At 39.1% G+C, this 24,360-nt stretch overlaps 1 protein-coding gene across 1 annotated transcript in view; it reads left to right on the top strand.

Moving 5' to 3' along the window:
• The window catches only part of mrpl11 (mitochondrial ribosomal protein L11), a 165,336-nt gene that overhangs the window by 43,657 nt on the left and 97,319 nt on the right, over positions 1-24,360 (top strand). The window contains exon 2 of the mRNA XM_061900258.1: positions 3,385-3,526. Coding sequence (XP_061756242.1) covers positions 3,404-3,526 — 123 coding nt within the window. The 5' untranslated portion in view covers positions 3,385-3,403. The remainder of the gene's footprint in view (positions 1-3,384; positions 3,527-24,360) is intronic.

The raw sequence follows: 24,360 nt of genomic DNA, 5'->3' as shown, positions 1-24,360 counted from the left end.
TAAATAGCATGTTAGCATCGATTAGCTTGCAGTCATGCCGTGACCAAATATGTCTGATTAGCACACTCCACATAAGTCAATAACATCAACAAAGCTCACCTTTGTGATTTCGTTGACTTTATCGTTGGAAATGCATCTGCTTTGAGTGTCGCAGGATATCCACACATTCTTGCCATCTCTGTCGTAGCATAGCTGTCGTCGGTACAGTGTGCGGAACAAACGAGGGATTTTCGCATCTTTTGACCACTGGTGCTACTTGAATCCGTCTCTGTTCGTGTTGTTACACACTCCGACAACACACCGACGAGGCATGATGTCTCCAAGGTACCGGAAAACAGTTGACAAAATGGAAAATAACAGAGCTGATTTTACTTGGAGTGTGTAATGTGTTTGAGAAAATGGCGGGTCGCTTCACGATGTGACGTCACGGGTGAAAGGTCATCGCTCCTACAGGCGAACAATTGAAAGGCGTTTAAATTGCCAAATTCACCCTTTTAGAGTTCGGAAATCGGTTAATAAAACATATGGTCTTTTTTCTGCAACATCAAGGTATATATTGACGCTTACAGAGGTCTGGTGATAATGTTCCCCTTTAGTGGCAAATTCAGTAGAATTTCAACCCTTCACTGTGCATTCCTCCATCACATGTGCAGTGGATTCTTCCATCACATGCACAAAAAATTCCCAGCATGCTCCACACTACTATTGAAGCCACACTAGTATTTTAGCCCAAGTGTTGATGATATTACTGGGGTAAATATATTTGGTCTGATGTGTGGAGACATTTCACCCCAACCAACATAGGCTACTTTTCTAAGAGCTACGTCAAAAATGCCACAGAGATGCAGCAGCATATAGACAAGTGCCCAATAAAATATCATTATTGTAATTCCTAGTGGCCTAGTGGTTAGAGTGTCCGACCAGAGATAAGTATGTTGTGAGTTCAAACCCCTGCCGAGTCATACCAAAGACTATAAAAATGGGAGCCATTACCTCCCTGCTTTGCACTCAGCATCAAGGGTTGGAATTGGGTTGAATCATCAAAAATAATTCCTGGGCGCGGCCACCGCTGCTGCCCACTGCTCCCCTCACCTCCCAGGGAGTGATCAACAGTGATGGGTCAAATGCAGAGAATCATTTCGCTACACCTAGTGTGTGTGTGACAATCATCGGTACTTTAACTTAACTTATACCCCTCCTGTCCCCCCAAGAGGGGATGTTCTGTGTAACACACACACACACACACACACACACACACACACACACACACACACAGCTGCCCTAGACAGGAGGAGGACAGAGTGTAGGTACACAGAACATCAGAGGGTCAAATGTGCGAGAAAATGAGAGCAGACAGTGTTGAAAAACAATGTTACAACCTTGTGTGGGAACCGCAGGTGCAGAAACACAAAAGAAGAATCCCTGTGAGATGCAGAAACTGGCAAATAATTTTCCCGCGCAACGTTAATATTGTTGTTACTCAGCCAGCGTTTGTGGGTCTGATGGACCCGTTGCATTTTGTGGCTCTTAATAGCTCACAAACCACTGGACCTGGGGCTAATAGAAGTGTGGAAATTGATCCTCACACACACATACAGGTTATTATTTGGAATGGGGACCAAGTTTTTGATCATGACTTGTGGGGGCCACCCTTTCTACAGGTTGTGGAGGCATAACATTGTTTTGGTAAAATGGCCACTGCCCTGTTAGCTCATACACGTCTTTAAATCTCTGGATTGATGAAGTAATGTGCTTATAATATTCACTGGGGACCCTGGTGAAAAAGAGTTAATATGGTTCGTGGGAACTAAATTTTAATAATTTTGCATAATTCACACAAATTTGTACGTGACTACTGAGAACCATTTATTAAAAAAATAAAAAAAAGTTCAAATTAGATGTTAAACATGTTTATTTTTCAGTAAACATGATTTTTGGGCCAAAGCTTAAAAATCACTTAGGCATCTTCAGAGTGGATCTGAATAACATTTTAAAAGGGTTCCCCAACCTTTTTGTAGCTGCGGACCGGTCAACGTTTGATAATTTGTCAACGTTTGATCATTTTTCATGAAAAAGGGAGGTTTTTGTCATATAAAAGGGAGGTTTTTGGGTTGGTACACTAATTGTAAGTGTATCTTATGTTTTTTATGTTGATTTAATAAAAAATAAATAAAAGTTAATAAAATATTCTTCTGCGGCCCCGTGGTTGGGGACAATTGCTTAAGGGGACCTGTTTTTTTTTTTGTCCCCATACCGTCAGAGGTCCCCTAAAGGTAACTGTGTAAACAAAGTGATGTCCCCATTAAGTAAAACTTGCCAGAAAACACACACACACACACACATAGGGCGGTATAGCTCGGTTGGTAGAGTGGCCGTGCCAGCAACCTGAGGGTTGCAGGTTCGATTCCCGCTTCCGCCATCCTAGTCACTGCTGTTGTGTCCTTGGGCAAGACACTTTACCCACCTGCTCCCAGTGCCATCCACACTGGTTTAAATGTAACTTAGATATTGGGTGTCACTATGTAAAGTGCTTTGAGTCACTAGAAAAAGCACTAGATAAATATAATTCAACACACACACACAAACACACACAGAGCAGGCCTAGACAGGAGGAGAGAGTGTGAAATGTGCAAGAAAATGAGAGCAGACAGTGTTGACAAACAATGTTTCAAACACTTTTATCTTAATATACTGAACGGATGTTTATTGGGATAAGGTAAACATCTGTTGCGTATTTTAACATAAAAGTGTTTGATTGTGAGGCATTAAAAGCTACAAAATGCAAGGGGTCCATCAGACCCACTAACGCTGGCTGAGTAACCACAATATGAACGCTACACAAGAGTTTAAGACGTTAATTGGAGGATTTTTTGTTTTTCTTTTGCAGTAAAAGAGCATGAATGTGAGCGCTGTAGAGAAAATGCGACTTTTCAACAGTTTTTGGTTTTTCAACCACTTATTTTTCTCAAGAACTCCAAACAAAACTTTCCAACTGTGACTCGGTGGTTGCAGAGAGAGAGAAAAAAACAAACTGCCCTTGACACTTAACCCTCTGCTGCTGCAGTTTAGCAGCGACACGTCTCCGAGCTTTCAAAGGTGATGCGTTCTGGCTGGCGTCCCGCAAGCTTTCAAGGCGGCTCTGCCACTGATCCACACCTCAAACACCTCCAGGAAGAGTCTCTCTCGCCCAGCCGATCGAAGGCAAAGATTTTTTTTTTTTAATTACTCGCCCGCTGCTGCTTCTGCCCGTGGGTTTTTTGTTATTGACCTTTTGAAGAGTGTGATGTTTCAATGAGTGAGTGAGCAGGCTAATTTATGATGTGGCATTCTCTCCCCCCCCCCCGTCCCCGTCCCCTTTGTACCTCCCTTTGTTTACAATTGAAGGCTCGCCACATCCAGCAAGATGTCGAAGATCTCCAGGTCAGCCAAGGCTGTGAAGAAGGTGGATACAACCAGCGTGATCCGGGCTATAGTGAGGTCAGGACAAGCGGCCCCTGGCCCCCCGCTGGGCCCCATCCTCGGACAGGTAACTTCTTATAATCAGCAGTCTTTTACTGTAGAAGGGCTTGATGGAAACACCTGATAATCTGCACACTCCTATTAGCCCTTCAACAACCTGATCTTTCGCTTTTGAAGCTTTTTGTGCATCAAAAGGTTTTGTCAGTCACTCCCAAGCCAGCCCTCCTTCTCCTCTCATGGCGCGCTTCTCATTATTATTCCAGCCGCACATCTCTTTTGTGCAGGTGGGTGCCTGACACTCTTCCCTTCCACTTTCTGCACGCAAACGTCACTTGCCCATAGGGCTGGTTGGTACGGTCTTTTTTTAATACCTCCTTATTTTTGGGCCATGTCACGATACACCAGGGGTGTCCAAACTTTTTCCACTAAGGGCCACACATGGAAAAATTAAAGCCATTTTGATATTTTTTCATTTTGAAAGCATAACAAAATATATGGATTTTTAAAATGTATTTTACCTTTAGGGGTCCCGGGGACCATAAAGGGTCTAAGTCAGGGGTCGGGAACCTTTTTGGCTGAGAGAGCCAAAAAGCCAAATATTTTTAAATATATTTCCGTAAGAGCCATATAATATTTTTTTTTAACACTGAACACAACTAAACGCGTGCATTTTTAAGTAAAACCAACATTTCTAGAGTGTAATAGGTCTCTTATTCTTTGTAATAACATTGTTATTCTGAAGCTAACTGTGGAGGGGGCGTGGCCTGCGGGCCTGTAGCGACAGGTGCGTAGATGGCCCACCTGGGCCTTGTTATCTAATCACCTGTCGCTCTGTTATAAGCAGCAGCCAGGAGGAGAGATGGGGTTGGGGCTGGAAATACAATTGCTGGAAAACAACTGAGAGATTTATTGAAAAATAAAACAATATTGTAACCCTGAAACAGGCTCTCATGTCGGTGCTTGGGGGTCTGAAGAACCCCCAGGAGGGCAAGCGCCACACTAACCAATAATAAATAAATAACTTCTTACCATTGATGCAACTTCTTGAACAGGTGCGGTAGAAAACGGATGGACGGATTAAAAATGCATGAGAATAATTTATATTTTGAACACTATTTTTAACACTGTGATTACAAGTGGAATTACTCATTACTTATTGTGTTTAGCAACATCAGCTCAGATTTATCAGAGAGCCAGATGCAGTCATCAAAAGAGCCACATCTGGCTCTAGAGCCGTAGGTTCCCTACCCCTGGTCTAAGTTATTAAAAAGTAAAAAATAAGTCACATTTTTATTATTATTTTTTACTTAACGCTTACAGTAAATATCTATATCAGGGGTGTCAAACTCTATTACAGAGTGGGCCAAAATTTTAAACGGACCAAAGCCTTGGGCCGAGGTTGAACAAATTAACCTTTTAATAGGGACCCAAACAAATTTTGAACAAGCAAGGCTTGTATAACTTTAGTGACATGCAAAATCCAGTTTCAAATAATAATAATATAAATTAAAAGAATATCAATGGCATATCAAATACAATTTAAATAAAAAATTTACGTCTTTTTTTCGATTTGCGATCTTCTGAGGTAAATATAAAAAATTTTCCACAGGCTAATAATAAATTTGAAAATAAAATAACAATAATGAATGAACCAAACATTCAAGCCTTGAAGTAGCAAGAGAAAATGCATAAATAAAACGTTAATTATTGGTCAGTTTGCTGGAAGTTTCCCGGAAGTGTTAGTGCTGCAAGGGGTTCTGGGTATTTGTTCTGTTGTGTTACGGTGCGGATGTTCACCCGAAATGTGTTTGTCATTCTTGTTTGGTGTGGGTTCACAGTGTGGCGCATATTTGTAACAGTGCTAAAGTTGTTTGTACGGCCACCCTCAGTGTGACCTGTATGGCTGTTGACCAAGTATGCCTTGCATTCACTTGTGTGTGTGTGTGTGTGTAAAAGCCACAAATATTATGTGACACGCTGTTAGTATGGAGGAAAAGCGGACGTGACGACAGTTTGTAGAGAACGCTAAAGGCAGTGCCTTAAATGCACGCCCCCAATATAGTCGACCAGGTAGAAATCAAACGTCACTTGCACATAGGGCTGGGCGGTACGGTCTTTTTTTAATATCTCCATATTTTTGGGCCATGTCACGATACACCAGGGGTGTCCAAACTTTTTCCACTAAGGTCCACTCATGGAAAAATTAAAGCCATTTTGATATTTTTTCATTTTGAAAGCATAACAAAATATATGGATTTTTAAAATGTATTTTACCTTTAGGGGTCCCGGGGACCATAAAGGGTCTAAGTCAGGGGTCGGGAACCTTTTTGGCTGAGAGAGCCAAAAAGCCAAATATTTTTAAATATATTTCCGTAAGAGCCATATAATATTTTTTTTAACACTGAACACAACTAAACGCGTGCATTTTTAAGTAAAACCAACATTTCTAGAGTGTAATAGGTCTCTTATTCTTTGTAATAACATTGTTATTCTGAAGCTAACTGTGGAGGGGGCGTGGCCTGCGGGCCTGTAGAGACAGGTGCGTAGATGGCCCACCTGGGCCTTGTTATCTAATCACCTGTCGCTCTGTTATAAGCAGCAGCCAGGAGGAGAGATGGGGTTGGGGCTGGAAATACAATTGCTGGAAAACAACTGAGAGATTTATTGAAAAATAAAACAATATTGTAACCCTGAAACAGGCTCTCATGTCGGTGCTTGGTGGTCTGAAGAACCCCCAGGAGGGCAAGCGCCACACTAACCAATAATAAATAAATAACTTCTTACCATTGACGCAACTTCTTGAACAGGTGCGGTAGGAAACGGATGGACGGATTAAAAATGCATGAAAATAATTTATATTTTGAACACTATTTTTAACACTGTGATTACAACTGGAATTACTCATTACTTGTTGTGTTTAGCAACATCAGCTCAGATTTATCAGAGAGCCAGATGCAGTCATCAAAAGAGCCACATCTGGCTCTAGAGCCGTAGGTTCCTTACCCCTGGTCTAAGTTATTAAAAAGTAAAAAATAAGTCACATCTTTATTATTATTTTTTACTTTAGTGACATGCAAAATCCAGTTTCAAATAATAATAATATAAATTAAAAGAATATCAATGGCATCCATCCATTTCCTACCGCTTATTCCCTATCAATGGCATACCAAATAAAAATTAAGTAAAAATTTTACGTCTTTTTTTCGATTTGCAATCTTCTGAGGTAAATATAAAAAAATTTCCACAGGCTAATAATACATTTGAAAATAAAATAACAATAATGAATGAACCAAACATTCAAGCCTTGACGTAGCAAGAGAAAATGCATGAATAAAATGTTAATTATTGGTCAGTTTGCTGGAAGTTTCCCGGAAGAGTTAGTGCTGCAAGGGGTTCTGGGTATTTGTTCTGTTGTGTTACGGTGCGGATGTTCACCCGAAATGTGTTTGTCATTCTTGTTTGGTGTGGGTTCACAGTGTGGCGCATGTTTGTAACAGTGCTAAAGTTGTTTATACGGCCACCCTCAGTGTGACCTGTATGGCTGTTGACCAAGTATGCCTTGCATTCACTTGTGTGTGTGTGTTTGTGTGTGTGTGATTAAAAGCCACAAATGTTATGTTACACGCTGTTAGTATGGAGGAAAAGCGGACGTGACGACAGTTTGTAGAGAACGCTAAAGGCAGTGCCTTAAATGCACGCCCCCAATATAGTCGACCAGGTAGAAATCAAACGTCACTTGCACATAGGGCTGGGCGGTACGGTCTTTTTTTAATATCTCCATATTTTTGGGCCATGTCACGATACACCAGGGGTGTCAAAACTTTTTCCACTAAGGGCCGCGCATGGAAAAATTAAAGCATGCGGGGGCCATCTTGATATTTTTTCATTTTCAGACCATAACAAAATATATGGATTTTTAACATTTATTTTACCTTTGGGGGTCCCGGGGACCATAAAGGGTCTAAGTTATTAAAATGTTAAAAATAAGTCACATTTTTATTATTATTTTTTATTTAACGCTTACAGTAAATCTCTACATCAGGGGTGTCAAACTCAATTACAGAGTGGGCCAAAATTTTAAACGGAACAAAGCCCCGGGTCAAGGTTGAACAAATTAATCTTTTAATAGGGACCCAAACAAGTTTTGCATTAAATTTTGAACAAGCAAGGCTTATATAACTTTAGTGACATGCAAAATCCAGATTCAAATAATAATAATATAGATTAAAAGAATATCAATGGCATATCAAATACAATTTAAATAAAAATGTTATGTCTTTTTTTCTATTTGCAATCTTCTGTGGTAAATACAAAAAAATTTCCACAGCCTAATAATAAATTTGAAAATAAAATAACAATAATGAATGAACCAAACATTCAAGCCTTGAAGATACAAGAGAAACTGCATGAATAAAACGTTAATTATTGGTCAGTTTGCTGGAAGTTTCCCGGTTGAGTTAGTGCTGCAAGGGGTTCTGGGTATTTGTTCTGTTGTGTTGCGGTGCGGATGTTCTCCCGAAGTGTGTTTGTCATTCTTGTTTGGTGTGGGTTCACAGTGTGGCACATATTTGTAACAGTGCTAAAGTTGTTTATACAGCCACCCTCATTGTGACCTGTATGGCTGTTGACCAAGTATGCCTTGCATTCACTTGTGCGCGTGTGTGAAAGCCACACATATTATGTGACACGCTGTTAGTATGGAGGAAAAGCGGACGTGACGACAGGTTGTAGAGAAAGCTAAAGGCAGTGCCTTAAATGCACGCCCCCAATATAGTCGTCCAGGTGGAAATCGGTAGAAATTCGGGAGAATGGTGGCCCCGGGAGATTTTCGGGAGGGGCACTGAACTTCGGGAGTCTACCGGGAAAATTAGGAGGGTTGGCAAGTATGAGTATTAGCGGTGAATGCGGTGTTACAGCAGCACCGACGCTGTATAACACCGGCGGGCCAGCTCTATTGCTAAATTGATATTGCCTCAAGGGCCAAATTAAATTACACAGCGGGCCAGATTTGGCCCGCGGACCAGAGTTTCACACCCATGCTCTATGTCAACTTGTTTTTCATAGTAAAACTGAAATATGCAGTATTTAGTGATTGGAGCCCTAAAAGATCAATAATGCAGGACACCATTGATTTTAATTCTTTATTATTTTTGAGTAATCACAGTTAAAAGATAAATAAAATACCACTAAATATAATTGGGATCCAAAAGGTGCCACACTCATAAAGTGATACATTTTTATTAGGGTTTTTTTTTTTGACTTTCAACACATACGTTACGAGATGAACTTCAGATACATCAGTCAATTTTACGTTTAAACTATTATTTTGTTTGTTTTATGCTATTTTGTTTTTATACGGCAACTACACAATATATGCAATATTCACCACATAGAACATTTTAAAGTGAAATATTTGAACTAATTGGAGCTTTGAAAATAATTCATTATAACATGGATTTTTTTGTCATAATTTTTTTTTGGAGCAATGGCAAAAAATATAAAAATAAATGATTGATTGAAACTTGTAATTAGTAGATTGCACAGTACAGTACATATTCCGTATATTTGACCACTAAATGGTAACACCCCAATAAGTTTTTCTACTTGTTTAAGTCGGGGTCCACGTTAATCAAATCATGGTAGATATGTTTTTTACATGATAAAATAAAGACAAAAGAAAAAAAAAAACAGCCTGCATGGCAGCTTTGTGTCAACATTGCAACTTTTTCTTGATAGATTTCTCCTCATTCCAATATTTTTAATGTTCTTTTTTATTTCTGCAATAGCATTTCCTGTGTGGCAATTAGCTTCGGGCAGCAAATGGCCCCCGGGCCACACTTTGGACATCCCTGCGATAGACCATATATATCTCCATATTTTGCCTTAGCCTTGAATGAACACTTGATGCATATAATCACAGCAGTGTGATGATTCTATGTGTCTACATTCAAAAATTCTTCTTCATACTGCATTAATATATGCTACTTTTGAACTTTCATGCAGAGAGGGAAATCACAACTAAAAGTGTATTTATTAAACAGTTATTAATCAGTGGCACAAACATTCATGTCATTTACAAAACGGAAAGTGCAAGATTGTCAGAGACATTTTAAAACAAGATATAAGTGCACTTTTGTGCATGATGTCACTAAGATGACATATCAAAACAACACTAAATTAAAGTGCACTCTGTACAGAACGCCACTACTGTGGTTTAAAACAAATAAAGTGCACTTTTGTGCATGATGCCACAAGATATTTCAATAAGTCAAATAAAAATGAGCTGCATAACAGGAAATCAAATCGCTATGTGGTAGGTTACTGCGGACGTTAGCTCCTTCTGTTGTTGGCTATTTTTTTCATACAGTGATGTTTTAGAAATGGTTGCTTGGGCATTTTGTTGGTGTGGCACCGAACGGAGATGTTGACATGCGGAGTTTCAAGCATTCTGTAAATCAGGGTTTGGCAACCCACGGCTCTAGAGCCGCATGTGGCTCTCTAGCGCTGCCCTAGTGGCTCTCTGGAGCTTTTTCAAAAATATATGAAAAATGGAATGATCAGGGGGAAAAAAACAAATTTTTTGTCTTAATTTGGTTCTGTAGGAGGACAAACATGACACAAACCTCCCTAATTGCTATAAAGCACATTGTTTATATTAAACATGCTTCACTGATTAGAGTATTTGGCGAGCGCCGTTTTGTCCTACTAATTTTGGCGGTCCTTGAACTCACCGTAGTTTGTTTACATGTATAACTTTCTCCGACTTTCTTAGACGTGATTTATGCCACTTCTTTTTCTGTCTCATTTTGTCCACCAAACTAATAACGTTGCGCATGAATGCACACAGATGAGTTTTGTTGATGTTGTTGACTTATGTGGAGTGTGCTTATCAGACATATTGGACTCCAAGCTAATTGATGCTAACATGCTATTTAGGCTACCTGTATGTACACATGGCATAATTATGCCTCATTTGTATTTATATTTGAGCTAATTTAGTTTCCTTTAAGTCCTCATCATTCAATTTATATCTCATGACACACTATCTGTATGTAATATGGCTTTTAATTTTTTGCGGCTCCATACAGATTTGTTTTTGTATTTTTGGTCCAATATGGCTCTTTCAACATTTTGGGTTGCAGAACCCGGCTCTAGCGAGTGACTTTTCAAATAATACTACACATTAACAGTAATGCTACTTTTTTTAGCAACACTTTTTCCCCACACTTGACTTTACGGTTGTCTGTTCGACATCTTCCCGCTTGAAGCCAAACCACCGCCAGACGATGGACCTCCTGCTGTTTTTCTTGGGAATTAATTCTTCCTTAATTTGTTACCAGACTGGCACCTTCTTTCTCTCGTATTACCACTCGCACCACAGCTAGCGTTACCCATGCCGCTACCTCTCTGCTCCGCGACGGCGTATACGTATGTGACGTATGTAAGAAGGTGCACTTGTTTTATGTCTCTGTGAGGAGAGAAAAGAAAGAGCGAGAAGAGCCAGTAGTGTAATGCCCGCAGCTAAAAGCAACTGTGTGAGAATGTATACTCCAATATCACCATATAGTCATTTTATATATCGCACAGAGACAAACCCGCGATATATCGAGTATAATCAATATATCGCCCAGCCCTAAATTAATGTGCACAATTAATGTGCACTTTTGACAACTTTTTTGCAATGTGTTTCTGCCTTTAAATTCTAAGTTAATGATTATTTGCACAAAAAAAGGAAGTTTCTTAGTGTGAACATTTAGAAATCTTGTCTTTGCAGTCTATTCAATTGAATTTAAGTTAAAGGAGAACATTATCACAATTTCAAAAGGGTTAAAAACAATAAAAATCACTTCCCGGTGGCTTGTTGTATTTTTTGAATTTTTTTTCAAAATTTTACCGGTCCCCAAATATCCCTAAAAAAAGCTTTAAAGTGCTTGATTTTCGCTATTTGCGATGCGACTATCCATTTCCCTGTGACGTCATACAGTGCCGCTAATGTAAACAAACAACGGCGAATACCACAGCAAGATATAGCGACATTAGCGCGGATTCAGACTCGGATTTCAGCGGCTTAAGCGATTCAACAGATTACGCATGTATTGAAACAGATGGTTGGAGTATGAAAGTATTGAAGAAGAAACTGAAGCTATTGAGCGAATAGCTATTGACGCTATTCATAGCCATAGCATGGCCGAATAGCTGCGTTAGCATCGCCGGTAAAATGTGCGGACCAAACGATCAGGACTTTCGCATCTCGTGACACTGGAGCAACTTAAATCCGTCGATTGGTAAGTGTTTTTTTCGCATTAAATGTGGGTGGAAGGAAACGTAATATAGTTGCAAATGCATCTGCAGGTTATCCATACATCTCTGTGCCATGTCTGCTTTAGCACCGCCGGTAAATAGCATGTTAGCATCGATTAGCGTAGCATGTTAGCATCGATTAGCTGGCAGTCACGCCGCAACCAAATATGTCTGATTAGCACATAAGTCAACATCAACAAAACTCACCTTTGTGATTTCGTTGAATTTATTGTTGCAAATGCATCTGCAGGTTATCCATACATCTCTGTGCCATGTCTGTCATCGCTGGTAAAATGGGGAGACAATTTGGCACATTCAATGGGGGTCTGTCGGCAGACACTTTCGCATCTTTGGGCCAGTGGTGCAACTTGAATCCCTCCCTGTTAGTGTTGTTACACCCTCCGATAACACACCAACGAGGCATGATGTCTCCAAAGTTCCCAAAAATAGTCGAAAAAACGGAAAATAACAGAGCTGAGACCCGGTGTTTGCAATGTGTTGAAAATGAAAATGGCGGCTGTATTACCAATCTTATTATAACAAAAAGCACAATTCCAACAGATTTTACCTCCTGTCTCTGTGAGATTGCGTTTCCCCAGACACACAACACTTCCTCATTCTCATGCCAATCACCTTTCAGGCCTGGATGGTGTGTTTGCAAGCATGGGAAAAACTAAAACTTCAATTAAATATTAGCACCAGCTGGTCGTTGCAGTATGAATATAGCCTATTATTTGCGCACCATTAAAGTGATGTACTGAAAACTCGACCATTGAAAAGAGATGTAAACAAGACCAACGCCGTTGTCTGGAGCATTGTCAGCATGTCTGTGATGTAGACGTAAGCGCATATACCCGTGGACAGCCATCAACAAAATGTGCAAGTATTTGGAGGACAGTGGCGGCTTTTAAGAAGGAATCTTTCAGCACATACACAATGTTTACATCTTAAGTTATATTTTGGTAAACAATCATGAATTAATCCTTCAGCACATACACAATGTTTACATCTTAACTTATATTTTGGTAAACAATCATGAATTAATCTTTCAGCACATACACAATGTTTACATCTTAAGTTATATTTTGATAAACAATCATGAATTAATCTTTTAGCACATACACAATGTTGACATTTATAGTTATATTTTAAAAAACAATCATAAATGACTGTCAGCACTTACACAATGTTGACATCTATTGTTATTTTTTGATAAATAATCATGAATTAATCTTTTAGCACATACGTAATGTTGGCATTTATAGTTATATTTTGATAAACAATCATAAAGGAATCTTTCGGCACATACAAAATGTTGACATCAATAGTTATATTTTGATAAAAAATCATAAATTATTATTTCAGCACATAATATTGACATGTATTGTTTCATTTTGATATTAAATTAATACTTAAGCACATACACAATGTTAACATTTTAACTTATATTTTGATAAACAATCATGAATTAATCCTTCAGCACATACACAATGTTTACATCTTAAGTTATATTTTGATAAACAAATAAATGAATAATTTCAGCACATACACAATGTTGACATTTATAGTTATATTTTGATAAACAATCATAAATAAAACTTTTAGCACATACACAATGTTGACATATATAATTATATTTTGATAAACAATCAAATTAATCTTTCAGCACGTACACAATGTTGACATCTTAAGTTATATTGTGATAAATAATCATAAACAAATCTTTCAGCGCCTATGTAATGTTGACATTTATGGTTATATTTTGATAAACAATCACAAATTATTATTTCAGCACATACGTAATGTTGACATTTATAGTTATATTTTGATAAATAATCATAAATTATTATTTCAGCACATACACAACGTTGGCATTTATAGTTATATTTTGATAAATAATCATAAATTATTATTTCAGCACATACACAATGTTGACATCTATAGTTATATTTTGATAAACAATTATCAATTATTATTTCAGCACAAACCCAATGTTGACATCGATATTTATATTTTTACAAACAATCATAAATACAACTTTCAGCACATACACAATGTTGACATCTTAAGTTATATTTTGATAAACAATCATAAATTATTATTTCCGCACATACACAGTGTTGACATCTATAGTTAGATTTTGATAAACAATCATAAATTAATCTTTCAGCTCATACACGATGTAGACATTTATAGTCATATTTTGATAAAATCATAAATTAATCCTTCAACACAAACACATTTTTTACATCTGCAGTTATATTTTGATAAACAATCATACATTATTATTTCAGCACGTACACAATGTTGACATCTATAGTTATATTTTGATAAATATGGGGAAAAACATGCATACCCGTATCGGAGCTAGCAACTAACATTTTTCCATAACTAAGACGCAAAGTTAAATCCTGAAATGCAAACTTACCCGAGCAAAAATGATACATATATATCCGGCAGTCTTGATACCAATTTCCTTGACGCAGCCACACACCAACAAGTTGTAGACCTCCATTATTTTACAAGTTTTCATCTGTTTTGTCGTGTAGAATGACATCTGGAGCGTAAGATAGGGATTGCGACCGAGGGATAATCCTTGATATCAATCGACAAATCTTTTTTGATAAAGTATAGGATTTATTCCATTCATTGTTTGCTCTTATCTGCTCCTAGTGGTAAGATCTAGACCTCTTGCGTACTGATAGTTCACACTCTATTTGCTGCACAATAGCCATGTTGCTTTGGTGGTCCACCACTTTGTTTATTTCTGTTCAAAAGTCCATCCACCCATCCATTTTTCTTCCGCTTGTCCCTATCGCGGTTGCGGCGTTTAAAGTAATACAAGCCTGCATTTTTAAAGTCACTGATACTTGCACTCTCTCCCTCACCACTATTTTTTGAAACGCCGCCTTACACACAGGCTCTTTACCGCTCTGATACTACTTCCAACATCGTCGGGTGGACTTCATCAGAGCACGTCTTTCATACAGAACTGCGAGCAGAAAAAAAAAAAAACGTCGGCTTTTACAAGCAGTGTTAAAGGGTTCACCGTCACACTAAATCAAGCTTTTAGCGCCTTTTGAGACAGCGCTCTCTCAATGTTTGATTCTCTACTGCCCTTGCAGCCAGTGTGAGGCGGCTGGGCTAAAAGGACTCTTTGGATACCGCCCTCATCCTCGCTTTGGTTGCTTTCCCAGCTCTGGTGGCCAGATGCATCAGAGGGTTGTGATGCTGGCGAAGACAAAAAAAATACGAGTCCCACAGGGAAGCTTTTGCCCAGCTCAACACCAACCAAAATTGATTTATTTACCGTATTTCCTTGACTTGCCGCCGGGTACTGTATATAGTATGCCCCTGCCTAGAATTACTCGTTTCGCAAAATAATTAGAGCATGCTTAGCTTTACCGCTGGCTCAGGATTAACGCCGGGTCAAACTCATTTCGCAAAATATTATTTTAATTAGCGCATGTCTAGAATTTCCACCCGGGTCAAACTCATTTCGCAAAATAATTACCATAAGCCTGGAATTTCCGCCGGGTCAAACTCGTCACGTCACGAGTGACACTTCACCTGACATCATTTTCAAAATGGAGGAGGCTGATTTCAATCATTTGAAATCGCATAAAGGGAAGAAGATCAAGACCTATTCAGTAGGATTTAAGGTCCAAGCTATTGAATATGCTAAAAATAACAGTAAGCAGCTATGTTTTATTAATATACCGTAGCTGCGTGTGTCAAATATGAGTCATTAAATGACTCCCGCCTACTGGTGGTAGAGGGCGCTAGTGATCCTTCTGGCGACTACTCGGCTGCAGAAGAAGTGACAAAAAGCAGCAAGAGTGAGCAGCCATCGTTTATTTTTTCCTCTCGCTTGCACTTTTAACATGGAGGTTTACATATATCAAATAGCAGCGGTTTGATAGCAGTTTTCTAAACTGGACTTTCAATCGAAGCTGGAGGTAATAAAGGATGATCTCCATCAAGACAGAGAGACTTTTAAAACTGAAGAAAGATAAGGAAGACTTCTATAAACAAGTTATCGATGCATTTGATCGGAAGGAGCTGCGCATGGACTTCATTTATAAGTAAAGGTAAGACCATTATAACGTTTTTTTTATTAAATGTGCTTTTCATGATGGTATCCTTACATCACACTCACGCAAAATATTATTTTTATTACCGCATGTCTAGAATTTCCGCCGGGTCAAACTCGTCACGTCACGAGTGACACTTCACCTGTCATCATTTTCAAAATGGAGGAGGCTGATTTCAATCATTTGAAATCGCATAAAGGGAAGAAGATTAAAAGCTATTCAGTAGGATTTAAGGTCCAAGCTATTGAAAATGCTAAAAAGAACAATAAGTAGCAATGTTGTATTAATATACCGTAGCTGCGTGTGTCAAATATGAGTCATTAAATGACTCTCGCCTCCTGGTGGTAGAGGGCGCTAGTGATCCTTATTGCCACTACTCGGCTTCAGAAGAAGTTTATTAAAACAGTGTTGAAAAACACTGTTTCAATAAGTCGGGGAAAAAGTTGCATGCAATTAAAGCCGACTCTTTACATCTGCATGTTTGTCGTCATAAGGCAATTTGTTATAAAACTTCCTTTACAGTATGTGCCTCAGAACATCCAGAACTACCGTATTTCCTTGAATTTCCACCGGGGCGCTAATTAATTTAAAACCTCTTCTCACTCCGGCGTTTACCAAAGGCATGCGGTAAAGGCAAGCATGCGCTAATTAGTGTAAAACCTCTTCTAACTCCGGCACTTACCAAAGGCATGCGGTAAATTTAAGCCTGTGCTTAAAAATTTGAGTGTGATGTAAGGATACCATCATTAAAAGCATATTTAATAAAAAATAAAATGTTATTATGTTCTGACCTTTACTCATAAAATGAAGTCCATGCGCAGCTCCTTCTGATCAAAAGCATCTATAACTTGTTTATAGAAGTCTTTCTTATCTTTCTTCAGTTTTAAAAGTCTCTCTGTCTCAATGGAGATCTTTCTTTATTACCTCCTGCTTTGATTGAAAGTCCAGTTTAGAAAACTGTTTTATTTTATATATGTAATCCTCCATGTTAAAAGTGCAAGCGAGAGGAAAAAATAAACACACGCTGCTCACTCTTGCTGCTTGTGGTCACTTCTTCTGCAGCCAAGTAGTCACAGGAAGTATCACTTGCACCCTCTACCACATGGAGGCGGGAGTCATTTAATGACTCATATTTTACACATGCAGCTACGGTATATTAGTAAAACATAGCTGCTTACTGTTCTTTTTAGCATATTGAATAGCTTGGACCTTAAATCCTACTGAATAGCTCTTAATCGTCTTCCCTTTATGCGATTTCAAATGATTGAGATCAGCCTCCTCCATTTTGAAAATGATGACAGGTGAAGTGTAGGGTTGGGTATCGTTCAAATTCGAACGTTTCGGAATCCAATTCCGATTCTTTGTTTCGATTCCTATTCCAGACAATTCTCAATTGCGATTCTTCTTGTACCATGCCGGGATAAATGTGTTTGCCAGGTAGTCCCTGGAAGGTGGTACGTCTTTTGGGTTGAGAGTTTTCACCATATCCCTGCAAACATAAACACACATGTAATGTTGCTGTTACTGTTTAGCCCAGTATCAATTAGCTTAGCTCTAACGTTATTGCTTAACTAACCTAAATGTTGGAGATTCCACCTCTGAAAAGGGATGCGCCACACTGTGAACCCACACCAAACAAGAAAGACACATTTCGGGAGAACATCCACACCGTAACACAACATAAACACAACAGAACAAATACCCAGAACGCCTTGCAGCACTACGCTTCTGGGCCCCTATCACCAAACTCCGTCCACCTCGACCCCACCGCCGAAAAGAGGCATTCAATTTTTATTTCAATTTTATTTGATATTCCATTGATATTTTTAAAATTATCATTATTAATTGAAACTCGATTTTTCATGTCACTATAAAGTTATGTAAGCCTTGCTTGTTCAATATTCAATGCAAAACTTGTTTGGGTCCCTATTAAAAGGTTAATTTGTTCAACCTCGGCCCGCGGCTTTGTTCAGTTTTAAATTGTGGCCCACTCTGTATTTGAGTTTGACACCCTGCTCTACGCCATGCTGTCTCAATTATACATATTATCAGGCGTTTTGTTTCGCAATTTTATTCAAAAGCAACTTTTCTAACCTCCTGGCACCTGCTGATCTGTATTTGGGATCTGCATAAATCCTGAAAAATTCTGCGCGTCCGCCTTTGTAGTCCGTGGGAACACCGTAGTCGTTAAGTTTATTTTTCCTTTATCTTCTTGTTATGGGACATTCATCCTCCATTGTTGCCATTTGTAATATAAAGAAGTGTAAAGTTCTTACTTATATCTGTCAGTAAACTCGCCATGAAAGCACTAAAACATACCGGTGTAGTGAGTTTACATTATTCACCCAAGAAACTTGAATTATTAGAGAATTCCAGTCGGACTATTTTGGGTGTTGATATTGTTTCCGGATTAGGAGATGCTGTTCCGTTATCGATGGACGTAAAGTCTGAATGACAATAAAACAGTTAGCGCCATCTTTTGACAGTACTTCCACTCCCGTCCTTGCACGCTACACTGCTACAACAAAGTTGACGGGGAGAAGGCGCCGTCGAAGGTGATCCACGTAAATAAGGCCGCCAACAAAACGGCGTATCCTGAAGAAACGGTCAGAAAGCAACTTGAAGATGATGTGTAAAACATCATCCATGCAACATTTTGAGCAAAGAACCATCATTACATGTTATTTAGACCACAAAGAAGTCTTTTACATTAGAAAAAAAATCATAACAATATGCTTTAATTTGTCCTATGCGCCTTATATATGAAAAAAGGTTGAACATAGACCATTCATCGGCAGTGCGCCCTACGGTCCGGAAAACACGGTATTTGAAACAGCTGTGTGTCCTGACGTGGACTTTGGTGCGGTTTGTTTTCCCATGGTGCAAAGCGACTGGACCAGACATGGCGTGAAGGTAATGACATCTTTTAATATTAACTCGGAAAAAAGGATCAAACAAAAGGTGCTCTCAGCAGAGGTTCACAACCTGGCTATGAAAACAAAACTATTACTATAAGGTAAACAATGGACATTAAAGAAAACTTGCCAACTATGGCGTGAATAACGAAAACTTACTTGGAACGAGATATGGGCATGGATCATCAGTATAGATAGCAAGGGTGTGTATAGGGCGATGTCGCCAGGCTAACTGCCTGGCAACTGCAGGCTTAAATAGTGATGTGGTGATTAACAGGAGCATGAGTCCAAGTGAATCAGGTGCGTGACATGACAGGTGAAAACTAATGAGTTGTCATGGTGACAAAAAACACGAACGCACAATGAGTCCAAAACCAAACAGAACGTGACCACAAAACATGACACTGTGTGTGCAGCAGTTTAAGTACACGTCTCTAATCTTAATGAAGAGATTTTGGAAGCATATTTAAGTAAGTTCTGGGTGAGGGTAAAACATATATCTTAAGATACTAACTTAATTGGATCATGTCTGTACAGCTGGGTATTTTTCCCCTGCTCGTTGACGGTAGCAATCTTTTCCTCCACTGACTCAAATTGTCTGACTCTGCACTTTGATGTTGCAAACATAATGTTATCTTCTCTTCTTTGTAATTCTGTCTGATCTTCAATTTTTCAGCGGTGGCTGACTCACACTTGCTACTTGAAACTGTTTATTTTTCATCTGTTTTTTTCCCCTTTCATACTTTTCTTTATAATCCGAAGAAAGTATTTGCCTGGTTTTACTCCGCCATAAATCAACACTTGGGCACGCCACTTTATGTCAGTACCCGGCTTCTTGATGATGGAAAGACTGCAGTCTACTTCTGAAGGTTGTGTCCTGGCCTGATAATCACTTCCCACCACTGGTGTGTTAAATTATGAATGCATGAACCTCAATTTAAACCCGTTTTTTGTTGCGTTTCCCCGTTTAGTCTTTAATCGTGTTCCATTATTCTGTTCTCCAACACATGTTTGACAAGTTGGAAGAAAACACTTTTAATTACTTCTGCCATGGTGACCAAATCCCTACTGTCTCTGATATTTACACTGGGATTTAGTTCATAGCTTCTATGGACAACATTTCTAGGCCCAGTCAGGGCGTTTGGTGGCTGCAGAATTAGGTCTCTGCTTATTGCAGATGATGTGGTCCTGAAGGCTTCATCTGGCCAGGGTCTTCAGCTCTCACTGGATCGGTTCACAGCCAAGTGTGAAGCGACTGGAATGGGAATCAGCACCTCCAAGTCCGAGTCCATGGTTCTCGCCTGGGAAAGGGTGGAGTGCCATCTCCACGTTGGGGAGGAGATCTAGCCCCAAGTGGAGGAGTTCAATTACCTCGGAGTCTTGTTCACAAGACTCCGAGGTACTTGAACGCCGACAGTTTTCCTTCCTCCCACGCCGCTTTGGTCTCCTCGGCATAACAGAAGTGTTCAGGATTCTGGACCGCACCATTGATGTGTGTCTGATCTTTATGCCATGAAGTTTAAAGCCACTGCAACAGCTGAGGACATCAATGGTGCGGTCCAGAATCCTGAACACTTCTGTTATGCCGAGGAGACCAAAGTGGCGTGGGAGGAAGGAAAACTGTCGGCGTTCTGACAGGCGGATCAGTGCGGCGTCTTCAGTAATGCGTACGCTGTATCGATTTGTTGTGGTGAAGAAGGAGCTGAGCCGGGTTATGACCGAAAGGACAAGTTGGGAGAGTTGGGAGAGTGGCCGTGCCAGCAACCTGAGGGTTCCTGCTTCGTTCCCAAGCTTGGTCAGCTTTGATCTGACTAAATCTGACCAATCTAAGTCTACAACTAGATCTGACCAATCTAAGTCTAAGACTAGATCTAAACAGTCTATGACTAAGACTAGATCTGACCAGTCTAAGACTAGATGTGACCAATCTAAGTCTAAGACTAGAGTTGACCAATTTAAGTCTAAGACTAGATGTGACCATATTAAGTCAAAGATTAGATCTGACCAATCTATGTCTAAGACTAGATCTGACTAGTCTAAGACTAAATGTGACCTATCTAAGTTTATGACTAGATGTGACCAATCTAAGTCTATGACTAGATGTGACCGATTTAAGTCTACGACTAGATCTGACCGATTTAAGTCTAAGACTACATCTGACCAATCTGTCTAAGACTACATCTGACCAATTTGTCTAAGACGAGAGCTGACCAATCTGTCTAAGACTAGATGTGACCAATTTAGCTCTAAGACTAGATGTAACCAATCTAAATCTAAGACTAGAGATGACCAATCTAATTTTAAGACTAGATCTTACCAATCTAAGTCTAAGACTAGATGTGACCAATTTAAATCTAAGATTAGATCTGACCAATCTATGTCTAAGACTAGATCTGACTAATCTAAGATTAGATCTGACTAGTCTAAGACTAGATGTGACCAATCTAAGTCTATGACTAGATATGACCGATTTAAGTCCAAGACTAGATCTGACCGATTTAAGTCCACGACTAGATCTGACCGATTTAAGTCTAAGACTAGATCTGACCAATCTGTCTAAGACGAGAGTTGACCAATCTAAGTCTAAGACTAAATTTTACCAGTCTAAGACTAGATGTGACCAATCTAAGTCTATGACTAGATGTGACCGATTTAAGTCTACGACTAGATCTGACCGATTTAAGTCTAAGACTACATCTGACCAATCTGTCTAAGACTACATCTGACCAATCTGTCTAAAACCAGAGCTGACCAATTTGTCCAAGACGAGAGCTGACCAATCTGTCTAAGACTAGATGTGACCAATTTAAGACTAAGACTAGATGTAACCAATCTAAGTCTAAGACTACAGATGACCTATCTAATTTTAAGACTAGATCTTACCAATCTATGTCTAACACTAGATGTGACCAATTTAAGTCTAAGATTAAATCAGACCAATCTATGTCTAAGACTTGATCTGACTAGTCTAAGTCTAGATCTGACTAGTCTAAGACTAGATGTGACCAATCTAAGTCTATGACTAGATGTGACCGATTTAAGTCCAAGACTAGATCTGACCGATTTAAATCTACGACTAGATTTGACCGATTTAAGTCTAAGACTAGATCTGACCAATCTGTTTAAGACTAGAGCTGACCAATCTGTCTAAGACGAGAGTTGACCAATCTAAGTCTAAGACTAGATCTTACCAGTCTAAGACTAGATGTGACCAGTCTAAATCTAAGATTAGGATTGACTAATCTATGTCTAAGACTAGATCTGAATAGTCTAAGACTCAATGTGACTAACCTAAACCTATGACTAAATGTGATCAAGATAAATCTAAGATTATATGTAACCAATCTAAATCCGAGACTAGATGTAATAATCTATGTCTAAGACTAGATGTGACCAATCTAAATCTAAGAATATATGTGACCAATCTAAATCTGAGACTATATGTAATAATCTATGTCTAAAACTAGATGTGACCAATCTAAATCTGAGATTATATGTAACCAATCTAAATCTGAGACTAAATGTAACAATCTAAGTCAAAGACTAGATATGACCAATCTAACACTACAACTAGATCTGACCAATCTAAATCCAAGACTAGATCTAAACAGTCTATGACTAAGACTAGATCTGACCAGTCTAAGACTAGATGTGACCAATCTAAGTCTAAGACTAGAGCTGACCAATATATGTGTAAGACTAGATCTGAATAGTCTAAGACAAGATGTGACCTATCTAAGTTTATGACTACATGTGACCAATCTAAGTCTATGACTAGATGTGACCGATTTAAGTCTTCGACTAGATCTGACCGATTTAAGTCTAACACTACATCTGACCAATCTGTCTAAGACTACATCTGACCAATCAGTCTAAGACTAGATGTAACCAATCTAAGTCTAAGACTAGATCTGACTAGTCTAAGACTAGATCCGACTAGTCTAAGACTAGATGTGACCAGACTAGATTTTAGGAATCTAAGTCTAAGACTAGATGTGACCAATTTAAGTCTAAGATTAGATCTGACCAATCTATGTCTAACACTAGATCTGACTAGTCTAAGACTAGATGTGACCAATCTAAGTCTATGACTAGATGTGACCGATTTAAGTCCAAGACTAGATCTGACCAATTTAAGTCTCAGACTATATCTGACCAATCTGTCCAAGACTAGAGCTGAGCAATCTGTCTAAGAAGAGAGTTGACCAAACTAAGTCTAAGACTAGATCTTACCAGTCTAAGACTAGATGAGACCAATCTAAGTCTATGACTAGATGTGACCGATTTAGTCTATGACTAGATCTGACTGATTTAAGTCTAAGACTAGATCTGACCAATCTGTCTAAGACTAGAGCTGACCAATCTGTCTAAGACGAGAGTTGACCAATCTAAGTCTAAGACTAGATTTTACCAGTTTTAAGACTAGATGTGACCAATTCAAATCTAAGATTAGATCTGACTAATCTATGTCTAAGACTAGATCTGACTAGTCTAAGACTCAATGTGACTAACCTAAGTCTATGACTAAATGTGACCGAGCTAAATTTAAGAATATATGTAACCAATCTAAATCTGAGACTAGATGTAATAATCTATGTCTAAGACTAGATGTGACCAATCTAAATCTAAGATTATATGTAACCAATCTACATCTGAGACTAAATGTAACAATCTAAGTCTAAGACCAGATGTAACCAATCTAAGTCTAAGACTAAATGTGACCGGTCTAAGACTAGATGTGACCGATCTAAGTCTATGATCATGAAGTGATGAAGTCTACTGGATTAAGCGGTGAATTGTCTTCCAAGACAAACCAAACAGTCCAGTATTGATTGATTGAAAGCCCTGAGATGACAATAAACATCGATTTTTAATTTTTTTAAAAAAGTCGTCAACAAAAAACCTGCACACGTCATATAGGTGATATATCTGGAGGTAGTTCCAGGTCCTGTCCCTCACTCAATGTGTCCCATGTGAGAATGTGGATTAGGACTACGTGTACCGCTACTCCCTGACTAGCTACTGAAAAGGACGAGCGGTACACAAAGAATGAATTATCTGAAAATCCCTTTTAACGTGTTCCAAATCTTATCAGATCATGTTGTCAGTCTTTGTGTTCATGTCGGACGGCACTACGGTCTTTTGCCAGAAGCCATTCTGGATCTGGATGACGCCGCCTGAAGTCGGACCACAGTTACTGTTGGGAAAAGTTGAAGCCGTGGCACAGGTCTGCCTCTTGTGTCCCGTCTAATATCTGAAGATGTCACCAGTTTTTCCACTTCATGTCCGAGTCTTTTGCATCATTTCTCTGCTGCGCCGCACACTTTGAAGTTCTCTCCTCCGAGCTGCAGTGCTGATGAAAGATTTAGCTCGCTGGTTGTTAAATTGTTAAGCCTACCCCCAGTGTCGGTGGGCGCCAGCCGTAAGGCACACAGTCAATGTCGCCGGGCGGGGGGAGTGGGAGGGTGGAACGAGGTGAGATGCAACCATGCAAAACTAACCCCTATGTTTGTCAAAGACCGATCCTCTGATCGTTTGCCTCGTTTTTGGACATTTTCTTCATTAAACCTGTCCTCCCTTAGGCGCACAAT

This window comes from Nerophis ophidion, linkage group LG05, assembly GCF_033978795.1.
Source record: "Nerophis ophidion isolate RoL-2023_Sa linkage group LG05, RoL_Noph_v1.0, whole genome shotgun sequence".
NCBI lineage: Eukaryota > Metazoa > Chordata > Actinopteri > Syngnathiformes > Syngnathidae > Nerophis > Nerophis ophidion.
This window is presented reverse-complemented; position numbering and strand designations above follow the sequence as displayed.